The sequence below is a fragment of the Chiloscyllium punctatum genome, chromosome 33, assembly GCF_047496795.1.
Source record: "Chiloscyllium punctatum isolate Juve2018m chromosome 33, sChiPun1.3, whole genome shotgun sequence".
NCBI lineage: Eukaryota > Metazoa > Chordata > Chondrichthyes > Orectolobiformes > Hemiscylliidae > Chiloscyllium > Chiloscyllium punctatum.
The window spans coordinates 32,006,792-32,019,789 of NC_092771.1; the positions used below are offsets into that span (position 1 = coordinate 32,006,792).

The window sequence follows — 12,998 nt, forward strand, 5'->3', positions numbered from 1 at the left end:
GGATAACATTTGATTTTTTCCAAATTTAAATTGCGGTATTCTTGTAATTTCTTTTTATGGATATAAATGTAAATTCACTACTTGGGAAGCTGCTATGGAAAGGATTTAAGATTAATAGACATTTGAAAGTCTTGCTTGCATGTACCATAAACAGTTTTGCTTCAAAATTAGAGTTTAAGATTCTAAGCTACTGAAAGAGAGTGATTCATTTATCTTTATCTCTCCTCTCTTTAAAAAGTGAATTTTAACATATTTTACACTTACCCCAGTCTGCTAATCCATAAAATTCATGTCTTTCTGCATCCGTATGTTTATTCTTCTATAACTGTCTTCTGTACATTCCTCCTTTCTATCCCTCACTTGCTTTCATCCATGTCGTTCTGAATCTGATTAAAGCTTCCCTACTTCTTGGTCACCCAGTGACACACCGCTGTACAACTTGGAACCCTGTGACCCACTGCCTTTTGATGTCTCACGATTCCGTGGGTTGACAGCTTCTCTGCTGCTAGACCTCACCTACTTAACTGGCGTTCATGAAGAGGGAACTAAACAGAGTGCAAGACGTCATGAGAAAAAGCACAGGCACGAATCTGAAGACAAAGCAGAGATGGAGCAGAAATTCGAGGCAGATCTTACTAAAGAAACCATTGATCGAGTGATCACACAGTCAGCTGAGGAGACAAAAGGCTTTATGCAAGGTGGAGCTTCCAATTCACGATCAGAAAATGACATTTCAACTTGCACTATGGATTCCGTGCATCTCAGTTTAGATTCTCAACACCATCTGTTGGAAGGAAAACGAAAGCCTCATGAGCATGTACTGAGAAATCATGATTTAGTTCAATCAGAAATTCGAGCAGTTCAGTTATCATACTTGTGTCTTGGTGCTATGAAGACACTTAGTGTTCTACTTAGCTGTAGCAAGTATGCAGAATTGTTGCTGATCCCAAAGGTTTTAACTGAGAATGGCCACAATTCAGACTGTGCTGGGTCACCAGTTATTCAGGACGATGTAGAAATGAGAACTGCGCTCCAGTTTCTGATGCGCCACATGGTGAAACGGGCTGTCATGCGTTCACCAATTAAGAGAGCATTGGGACTGACTGACCTTGAGCGTGCACAGGCCATGATTTACAAACTGATTGTGAATTCGCTGCTGGACGATCAATTTGGTGGCAAAGTAAAACAAGGTATGGTTATTTATGAATATCAACATTATAATGGTTAGGCTGCCAAGCATCGGTTGCCTCATAGGTTTAGGAAATACTTTGTTTGAATAAGTCACTAAGATCGATATGTGTAAGCCATATCTATAGCTGCCATGCTGACTAATTAAGATCTAATATACGGCACAGTTAAATTTGCAAACATGTATGGAATCACAACGAAGTATAACAATACAATAATTTGTTCATTTCAATTGCATTGCTCCATTTAAGATTTCTGCAAGGCACTTCTTTGGTTTCCCTCTTTTACAATTGGTAACCTTTCGCCTCATCGTGTACCCCTGCACAAAAAGAAATGTTCAAACTAAGAACAGGAGAACAATATATTCTCAGGCTACTGATAAACAGGGTGTCCAGAGAACTGTCAAAATGCTACTGATGGGGTCCCTGATTTAGGAATGTCCAAACTGACAAAAGAGATTTGATACTGTTACTAATTATAAGCATCCGACATGCTAATGTTTACTCATACAGATATTCTATATTGTACTTCACTGTCTTCCAACTTGCCTGCAAATTGGCTAAGGACTGCACTCAGGAATGGAACTTGTTTGTAACTCAGGAACAGTCTATAGTTATGATGTGTTTTCTCCCTTTTTGTGGTGGAGAGAGGAAAGGACACTTTCCCCACAGGAGTTTTCTCAGGCCCCTTGTTACTTCTTAGTATTTAATGACCTTTAGTAGTATGGGTTGAAGATGTTGAAGAAAATGCAACGGCCAGTATTTATTGCAAAAAACTGGGTTTACTTTCCAGTAAAAGAATGATTATTGGCAATACCTCTCCATTGTTAGACAATGGTAGAATTGAGCTGAGCTGACTCTAAATTGGGGAAACTTGATTCATGCTCATACTGACTACTTTTGACTATTGTGTACAGTGCTGATTATCACCCATGTAAATTCCTGTTTACCTGTGACAAAAACAGAAATTACTGAAGAAACTCCAGACTATCAGAAGGATGTGGATGCTTTGGAGAGGGTACAGAAAAAAGCTTGCCAGGATGTTGCCTCGTGTGGGGGATTTTAGCTATGAAGAAAGGTTGGATAGACTGGGTTTGTTTGCACTGGAATGCAAAAGATTGTGAATGGCATGGAACAATTGGAAAGTATGAGGCTTTTTTCCAGGTTGGAAGGGTCAATTACATGGAGTCACAAGTTCAAGGTACAAGGTTAAAAAGAGATGTGTGAGGCAGGAGGAATTGAAAAAGAGCGTATTTGATAAGATCTCTCATGCAAGATGTTATTCGGTAAAGTTAATGTACATGGGGTAATTGGCACACACAATTGATTGTCATACAGGAAACAAGGAGTTGGAATCAATGAGTCTTTTTCTGAGTGCCAAGCAGTGACACTTACAATACCATGCTTGGTCTCTAACTATTTATAAATGACCTGGATGAGGCAACCAAATGCAACATTTCCAAGTTTGCTTAGACACAAATTTGGTTGGGAATGAGAGTTATGAGGAGGGTGTTAGGAGCCTTCAAGGTTATTTAGACAAGTTGAGTGAGTACACAAAAACATGGCAGATATAGTACAACATGACTAAATGTGAGGTTACACACTTAAGTGTGAAAAAACAGGCAGAATATTGTTTAAGTGGTGATATATCAGAAAGTATAGAGGTACAAAGGGATCTAGGTGCCCTTATACACTAGTCACAGAAAGTAGACAGGCAGGTTTTGATTGGTTTTATTGTAGTCACGTACCTAAGTACAGTGAAAAGCTTTGTTTTGAAAGCAGTATAGGCAGATCATAGCAAACAAGGGCATACAGATCATAATGTGCTTAGACAGAGTGAGGCATGCAAGGTTACAGCTACACAGGAGATGTGCTAAGCAAGATCAGCATTAGTAAGATCAGCATTCTTTGAAGTCAGAGAGGTTTGTTGAGAAGTCTAATAACATCAGAGAAGAAGCTGTTCTCGAATCTGTTGCTGCATGTGTTCCAGCTTCTGTATTTTCTGCCTGATGAAAGAGTTGGAACAGAGAGGTGCAACAAGCAATTAGGAAGCCAAAAGGTATGCTGGCCTTCATTGCAAGAGGATTTGAGTTCTGACATAAGGATGTCTTATTGCAGCGATGCAGGGTTTTGTTGAGACCACACCTGGTATGCAGGTTTGCACCGAAGAAAGGATGTACTGACAGTCAAACAGGGGTTTCATCCTCACATTTGTTCACAGGTCAATTTGTACGCAATTGGGAACACAATGCAGGACAACATACAGTAGCCATTTGGAAGTCCAAGTAAATTATAGCCCTTTACGGGATTGCATTCATAGTTACAAGCATTCATAGAACATAACAGCACAGTACAGGCCCTTTGGTCCTCGATGTTGAGCCAACCTGTGGAACCAATCTGAAGCCCATCTAACCTACACCATTCCATTTTCATCCATATATTTATCCAATGACCATTTAAATGACCTTAAAGTTGGGAGTCTACTACTGTTGCAGGCAGTACGTTCCACGTCCCTACTACTCTCCAAGTAAGCAAAACTACCTCTGACACCTGTCCTATGTCTATCACCCCTCAATTCAAAGCTATGTATTTTGTGCTTACCATCACCATCCAAGGAAAAAGGCTCTCACTGTCTACCCTGTCTTACCCTCTAATTATCTTATTTGTCTCAATTAAGTCACCTCTCAACATTCTCTCTGACAAAAACAGCCTCAAGTCCTTTAGCCTTTCCTCTTAAGACCTTTCCTCCATACCAGGCAACATCCTAGTAAATCTCATCTGAACCCTCTCCAAAGCTTCCACATCCTTCCTATAATGCAGTGACCAGAACTGTACACAATACTGGTGTGGCTGCACCAGAGTTTTGAACAGCTGCAGCGTGACCTTGTGGCTCTGAAATACCTCTTTAACAACCCTATCAACCTGGATGGCAACTTTCAAGGATCTTACGGACATGGACACCGAGATCTCTCTGCTCATCTACGCTACCAAGAATTTTACATTTAGCTCAGTACTCTTTATTCCTGTTGCACTTTCCAAAGTAAATCACCTCACGCTTTTCTGCATTAAACGCCATTTGCCCCTTCTCAGCCCAGCTCTGCAGCTTATCTGTGTCCCTCTGTAACCTGCAACATCCTTAAGCACTATCCACAACTCCACCAACCTAAGTATCATTCGCATCCTTCTACACCCTCATCCAGGTCATTTATAAAAATGATACCCTAAGAATCGAGAAAGAAGAATTCGAGCAGTTGAAGATGGTGTCATTTTTCCCAAAACAGATCCTTGCAGTACACCACTAATAACAACTCCAGGATGAACATTTCCCATCAACCACCACCGTCTGTTTTCTTTTAGCTAGCTAACTTCTGATCCAAACTGCTAAATCACCCTCAATCCCATGCCTCCATATCTTGTGCAATAGCCTGTCATGGGCAACCTTATCAAAGGCCTTACTGGAATCCTTATAGTTGATTAGTTGATTGTTTGTAAATCTGGTTCTCTTTGTACTTGGAGCGGAAGTTCATTTGGCATGATACTGGAGATGGCAGCATTCTATGAAGAGCTATTAGTTGGACTGGTTCTGCATTCACTGGAATTTAGGAGATGAGAGGGGATCTGATTGAAATGTATAAAATATCAACAAGGTTCTCCAAATGCAGCAAGACCTGGACAATCTTCAGGTTTGGGTTGAAAAGAGGCAGGCAAAATTCATGCCACAAAAAACATCTCCAATTAGCAATAATCTAATGTCTGCCCCTTGATATTCAATGGCTTTTCTTTCGCTAAGAATAAGACTGTCTTACTGAAGCCTATTAGGTCCTAAGGCAAATGCAGGAAAAGTCTTCCAAAGAATGGTCATGGCACTCAAAATTAATTTGGTTTCTCTCCTTAGATGCTGCAGATAGGTTGAATTTCTCCGGCACGTTGGTTTTATTTCAGACCCAGCATCTGCTTTAATTTGATTTTATTACAAGGAAGATGTTTCCTCTTATGGGGAGACTAGAACTAGGAGCTCAGTTTCAGAGGTCAGTCTTTTTAAGACAGATGAGTTTTCTATTCTCTCAGAAGATTGTTGATCTGTGGAATATTCTTCCCCTGAGATAGTGAGGCGTCAGTCGATGAACATATTTAGATTTTTGATCAAGAGTTGTAGATGTTTATGATGCACATATAGGAATGGTGGTGTTCAGGCCAAAATCCTATCAATCATGATCTTGCTAAATGGTCTAATTCTGCGCCTAGGTTATGTATTCCTAAAGATTTTATGAATGTTTCAGGAAAAATTACAAGTCAAGAGCAACATAGTCCCTTCAAGACTAATAATAGTTAAAGTGGAAATAGGAATGTGGGCATCTGAATAATTACTTAGCATCAGTATTCACAGTAGAAGAAAATGTTGTCATGTTAGATGACCCAAGTAAACTGTTGTTAAGTCAGTGACTGGGAATCACTAGTTCTGATATAGGTATTACTGCAGTATTGAAGAAATTAATGACCCGAAGGAGTGGCAGATCTTCAGGCCAACTGGTTTCCAACTAAGGATTTAAAAGCAAGTACTTTATATTTAGACGATGATTTCAATTAGTCTTCCAAAGTTGTCTTGACTTGCAAACTTTTCTTTTAGTTTGGAAAGTACTCAAAATGCAGTTGTGACAGGGCCACATAAGACAAATGGAGAGAAACACTTTGTTTGCTAGTTAGAAGTCTAGAAGGGGGGTGGTGCATGATTTAAGAACTAAAGCCAGAACTTTCTGGGGTAAAGGGCATTTGAAGTTTGGAGGTCTCTCAAATGAAAGTTGATAGATGTATTATCAATTTTAGCTTTAAAATTTATAAATAATTGTTAACCAAATATGCATAGGGATATGGGACAACAGTGTGTATATGGTGTTATTAAACAATTAAATTATCCCTATGTTGAACAACCAAGCTATCTTCATAAGTTATACACAAGTTTCATACATTTGTATAGTTAAATCCCTGTATGTAATGGAATATGATTAAATCGCACAGTGCTTGCATATTATATTTTATGTGGAAGCACACTAATTGTGATATATCGGTTTATTACTACCCTTACAAATTCCTGACAGATGCCCCTCAGCAGCCTGAAGAAATAGATGCTGCAATGCATGCACAAACACCTGTTACTACAAGTCCTTCTGCCTCCAGCACCACTTCATTCATGAGCAGCTCTCTTGAGGACACCACCACTGCTACTACACCCGTCACTGACACAGAAACTGTGCCTGCCTCAGAGTCACCCAGTGTAATGCCACTCAGCCTTTTACGGTATGTGTTGTCATGCTCAATCTGGTTTTAAGGGATTGATTGAAATTTATTCAGAACTGTTTCATTGATTTAGCTTAAACCTTATCACTTTTAAGCTAAATTTGGGAGTATGTAAAGAAAATTAAATTTGGTTTCTCATTTGGTTAAGAAATTTGTGATTGGTTCTGAGCATTATTGTACACAAGTACTGAATGTTTGCAGCAATATGTGATACCCTAAGAATCGAGAAAGAAGAATTCGAGCAGTTGAAGATGGTGTCATTTATGATCATGTTCATGTTGTTCCTGTGACCTTTAACGTGAAAAGACTTTTTTATCACTAATATTGTTCCCTTCAGTCAAATGTTCTCCAGTTACCCAACTACCACACTGCTGCCTAGTCGACGAGCACAGACCCCACCTGTTTCTTCTCTACCAACCTCACCTTCTGAAGAGGTGGGTAGACGACAGAGTCTCACTTCACCTGAATCCCAGCCCACTCGACCAACAAACCGAACAGGTACTGAAGTGACTTGAGCTTAGTTTTTGTTTTGTTTCTTTACATCAGCTGCCAGTTTATAAACTTGTAGAAGGGTCACAGGACCTGAAAGTTAACTTTGATTTCTCTTCACAGATGCTACTAGACCTGCTGAGCTTTTCCAACAACTTCTGTTTTTGTTTCTGATTTACAGAATCCGCAGTTCTTTAGGTTTTCACAAACTTCTGTGGTTTGCGTCTACCTTACTTCATGACAAGACATGAGAAACTTTCTTTCCTTCAAAGTTTTGAAAACAATACAAGCTTTCTGTTTTACACAGACTCCAGCAAGACCTTACCAGTTAGTAAATAAGACTTTTCATGCGTGGGGCTAAAAGAAGGAATGCTCTTCACCAATGGATAGTATATATCTTATAGCTCAAAGTTATTTAAGAGGTGTTCAGGTTGATCTTCATGCTACCACACTGCCCAAACCTCAATTACTTTCTTTTCTAGAGGCTTATTTTTCAGATTTTCCTCCTGGAAAGGAGATGGTGGCCATACCCCACCCAGCCACCTTAAATGAATAGTGTCCTTTTGTTCTAAAGAGTTATATAAAATCTATATGACTTTTGAATGCCCTAACCAAATCTCTTCTCTGCCTTCTTTCCTGAAAGGAAACAGAGTCCCAATTCTATCTTCACAATCATCATTCCTGAAACAAGGGACTTTTCTCATGAATATTTTCTGTGCTCTCAGTGCTTTCACATACATCCTAAAGTATGATGCCCAGACCTGCATACAGTACTCTAGCTAAGGCTTCACAAGTGCAACATATTCTCCTTGTTCTAGCACTCTATTAATAGTGCTGTTAACCTGTCATTCCATCTTCAGTGACTTCTGTGCATGTACACTGGTCCCTCTACTGCTGCAATCCCTTTAGAATTATTGCTTGTATTTGACATTACCTCTACATGTCCTTCCTACTGAAATAAGTCATTTCACACTTCTCCATGTTCAACTTCATCTGCCATTTGAATACCCATAAGTATTATCTCCTGTGCACCAAATAATATATTAGTATACATCATTAATATATATCAGAAAAAGCACGCGTTCCAACACTGGCCCTTCAGGATTTCCATTTCCCTTCAAGCATTCCCTTGGCTCGAAAACCTCCCATCAATTATTACTTTCTGCTTTTGATGAATGGTGAAAGAAATCTTGTTCGTGGGTACATGAGTAGACTGTTTAGAGTGTTGAGCAGCTTCCTCATTGTTGAACAACTTCCTCAATTCCACTTTCCTGCACTGTCTCCGTCTGCCTTAATGTCATTTATGTCTAAAGTATATCATCTCTATCTTGAACTTCCTCACTTTTGATTGAACTGGCTCAGCCCTTTTGGATAAAGAAGTCCGAAAACCCACCATCTTCTGACTGAAGAAATTCATCCTCATCTCAGTCTTCATTGGCCTACTCCTTATATTTGGATCATGAGAGAAGGTGACAGCCTAATAGTATTATTTCTGGACTGTTAATTCAGAGATCCAGGTAATGTTCTGGGGACCTGGATTCAAATCCTGCCACGGCCAATGGTGGAAATTAAACTTGATTTTAAAAATCTGGAATTAAGAATCTAATGGTTTGACCTAGATCCACAGCAATGTGGTTGACTTTTAAGTGCCCTCTTAAACAATCTGGGATAGACTAGACTCTTCTCCTCCCCGACCTCAAGGAAAGATCCTATATACATCTACCCTGTCTCATTTTCTAAGAATTTTTCAACATTGAAGGAGATCACCTCTCATTCTTCAAACCTCTGGGGAATATAGACCCAGTTTTATCAATTTCTCTTCAGAAGATATTCTGACCATCCCAAGAGTACACTTTGTGAATGGCAAGTAGATACACCTTAGAGTTGTAGAGATTGCTAGCTCAGGGAATGGTCCTTAAGCCCATTGTATCCACATTAGTCAAGAAACATTCACCCATTCATTCTCATCTTCTATTACTTGGCCCATTTTTGAGGGTGTCTGCCTCAACCACTTTTACAGGTAGAAAGTTCCAAATTTGTACCACTGTTTGGATAAAAATATTTTTCCTCATGTTTTATCTAAACCTAGGGACAGGCAATAAATGATGGACAACCAGCGATGCCCACATCCCACAAGTGACTTTAAATTTTACAAAAACCTTCTGCCTCTTAGATTAAATCTGTGTCCCATATCATTGATCCCTCTATCAAAGGAAAAAGTCTCTTCCTATATGTGCTGCCTAAACCACTTTATCTACCTATCCTGATACCTTAAGGAACCCAGTGTCTATTCCCTCTAAGGTCCTGCTGATCCTCAGTACTTCCTAGGATCAGACCATTTATCATATGTTGTCTTGCCTTGATAAGGTGATCAACACTATACACATTACTCCAGGTATGATATCACCAAGACATTATACTATTGTAGCAAAATATTTTTTGTATTCTAATCCTCTTACAACGAAGACCAACATAACATTTGCCTTCTTCATTAATGAGCTGTACCTGCATGCTAGTTTTTATTGACTCATGAAGAGTATCATGCAGGCCCCCTTTGGATGCCAACACTTCTCAGCCCTTAACCATTATATACTTGGGTTTTCTACCAAAGTAGATAACTTAACTCACTTTATATACTACCTGCTCGCTGACATAGCCTATGTAAGTCTGCTTGAAGCAATCTTGCATTTTCCTCACAGCTTACATTTGTACTAAGTGTTGTGTCTTCAACAGAAGTTGTAAATATTACTATTTAACCCCAATTTAAAATCACTTAAATGGCTAAGATCCTAGCACTGACCCTTGTGACACCCCACCAGTGACAGCCTACCATTCTGAGAATTAGATTAGATTAGATTACTTACAGTGTGGAAACAGGCCCTTCGGCCCAACAAGTCCACACTGCCCCGCCGAAGCGTACCCACCCATACCCCTACATCTACCCCTTACCTAACACTACGGGCAATTTAGCATGGCCAATTCACCTGGCCTGCACATCTTTGGACTGTGGGAGGAAACCGGAGCACCCGGAGGAAACCCACGCAGACACGGGGAGAACGTGCAAACTCCACACAGTCAGTCGCCTGAGGCGGGAATTGAACCCAGGTCTCCGGCGCTGTGAGGCAGCAGTGCTAACCACTGTGCCACCGTGCCACCCACAAATGATCCATTCGTTCCATCAGATTGGTCAAATATGATATCCCTTTCATAAATCTATGTTGATTGTGCCCAATTTTGCATACTCTGTTATACCCTTTATAGCAGATTCTAAAATTTTCCCTTCTACAAACTTCAAACTAAGAGGTCTGTAGTTCTCCCTTCTCAAATTGTGATGTTGCATTTGGTACTTCTCAGTCTGTAGGGACCTCTTTGAAAGAGAATGCATCCGCTATCCCTGTTGCTGCTTAACTATGACACACTGGAATGCAGCTTATCTGGTCTGGGGTATTTATCAATCTTCAATCCAGTTAGATTTTCAAGAACTACTGCTTTACTAACACAGAGTCATTTGGTGATACAGAACTGTCAATCATCATTAACTGGTGTACTCTTCACGGCAAGGCTTCAACCAATCAGAGTTCACTTAACACCTAATAATACTGTTGTCTCGTTTACTATAAATGTCGATTTTCCCCTTAAATTTTTGTTATAAAATGTCCTAATTGTCGAAAATATGTTCTTTCTCAACAAAACTCTTTACAAATACTAATTTCTTTTGGTTCCTCAGTTTCTCCCAGTTGGTTACCTAGTACCTCTGGGAGATTTTCTGTATTAGAACATAGAACATAGAAGAATACAGCGCAGTACAGGCCCTTCAGCCCTCGATGTTGCGCCGATCAAAGCCCACCTAACCTACACTAACCCACTATCCTCCATATACCTATCCAATGCCCGCTTAAATACCCATAAAGAGGGAGAGTCCACTACTGCTACTGGCAGGGCATTCCATGAACTTACGACTCGCTGAGTGAAGAACCTACCCCTAACATCAGTCCTATATCTACCCCCCCTTAATTTAAAGCTATGCCCCCTTGTAATAGCTGACTCCATACGTGGAAAAAGGTTCTCACTGTCAACCCTATCTAACCCCCTAATCATCTTGTACACCTCTATCAAATCACCCCTAAACCTTCTTTTCTCCAATGAAAACAACCCCAAGTGCCTCAGCCTTTCCTCATAGGATTTTCCTACCATACCAGGCAACATCCTGGTAAACTTCCTCTGCACCCGTTCCAGTGCCTCCACATCCTTCCTATAGTATGGCGACCAAAACTGCACACAATATTCCAGATGCGGCCGCACCAGAGTCTTATACAACTGCAGCATGACCTCAGGACTCCGGAACTCAATTCCTCTACCAATAAAAGCCAGTACGCCATATGCCTTCTTCACTGCACTATTTACCTGGGTGGCAACTTTCAGAGATCTGTGTACATGGACACCAAGATCCCTCTGCTCTTCCACACTACCAAGTAGTCTACCATTAGCCCAGTAATCCATCTTTTTATTACTCTTACCAAAGTGAATCACTTCACACTTAGCTACATTGAACTCCATTTGCCACCTTTCTGCCCAGCTCTGCAGCTTCTCTATATCCCGCTGTAACCTGCCATATCCTTCCTCACTGTCTACAACTCCTCCGACTTTCGTATCATCCGCAAACTTGCTCACCCAACCTTCTAACCCTTCCTCCAGGTCATTTATAAAAATGACAAACAGCAATGGTCCCAAAACAGATCCTTGCGGAACACCGCTAGTGACGGCACTCCAAGATGAACCTTTGCCATCAACTACTACCCTCTGTCTTCTTCCAGAGAGCCAATTCCTAATCCAAACCTTCAACTCACCCTCTATGCCATATCTCTGTATTTTCTGCAGTAACCTACCATGGGGGCCCTTATCAAACGCCTTACTAAAATCCATATATACCACATCTACCGCTTTCCCCTCATCTACCTCCTTAGTCACCTTCTCAAAGAATTCAATAAGGTTTGTGAGGCACGACCTGCCCTTCACAAAACCATGCTGACTATCCTTGATCACATCATTCTTATCCAGATGTGCATAAATCCTATCCCTTACAATTCTCTCTAAGACTTTGCCCACAACAGAAGTGAGACTCACTGGCCTATAGTTACTAGGATTATCCCTACTCCCCTTCTTGAACAAGGGAACCATGTTTGCTAGCCTCCAGTCCTCTGGCACTACTCCTGTCGACAAAGAGGACACAAAAATCAAGGCCAATGGCTCTGCAATCTCCTCCCTTGCTTCCCAGAGAATCCTAGGATAAATGCCATCAGGCCCAGGGGACTTATCTATTTTCACCCTTGCCAGAATTTCCAACACCTCTTCTCTACATATCTCAAAGCCATCCATTCTACTTATTCGTGCCTCAGTATTCATATCGACAACAATGTCCTGTTCCTGAGTGAATACTGACGAAAAGTATTCATTCAGCGCCTCCCCAATCTCTTCAGACTCCACACGCAACTTCCCATTACTATCCTTGATTGGACCTATTCCTTCCCTAGTCATTCTTTTATTCCTAACATACCTATAGAAAGCCTTAGGGTTTTCCCTAATCCTACCAACTAAGGACCTTTCATGTCCCCTCCTTGCTGCTCTTAGCTCTCTCTTCAGGTCCTTTCGGGCTACCTTATAACTCTCAATCGCCCCTATTGAACCTTCACGCCTCATCTTTACAAAGGCCGCCCTCTTCCATTTAACAAGGGATTCCAACTCCTTATTAAACCACGGCTCCCTCACACGACCCTTTCCTCCCTGCCTGATAGGTACGTACTTATCAAGGACACTCAATAGTTGCTCCTTGAACAAGTTCCACATATCAATTACGCTCTTGCCTTGGAATCTACTTTTCCAATCCACACATCCTAAGTCATGCCTCAACGCATCATAATTTCCCTGCCCCCAGCTATAACTCTTGCCCTGTAGTACACACTTATCCCTCTCCATCACTAGAGTAAAAATCACCGAATTGTGGTCACTGTCCCCAAAGTGCTCACCTAC

At 40.8% G+C, this 12,998-nt stretch overlaps 1 protein-coding gene across 8 annotated transcripts in view; it reads left to right on the forward strand.

The window, feature by feature from the left end:
- herc1 (HECT and RLD domain containing E3 ubiquitin protein ligase family member 1) overlaps nucleotides 1-12,998 on the forward strand; it is a 466,732-nt gene that overhangs the window by 250,001 nt on the left and 203,733 nt on the right. For 7 of the 8 annotated variants that reach the window (XM_072553323.1, XM_072553316.1, XM_072553320.1 and 4 more), the window contains 3 exons: nucleotides 397-1,190; nucleotides 6,284-6,482; nucleotides 6,820-6,980. In XM_072553323.1, the coding sequence (XP_072409424.1) occupies nucleotides 397-1,190; nucleotides 6,284-6,482; nucleotides 6,820-6,980 (1,154 nt within the window). The remainder of the gene's footprint in view (nucleotides 1-396; nucleotides 1,191-6,283; nucleotides 6,483-6,819; nucleotides 6,981-12,998) is intronic. The other variant, XM_072553318.1, reaches the window with a different exon arrangement.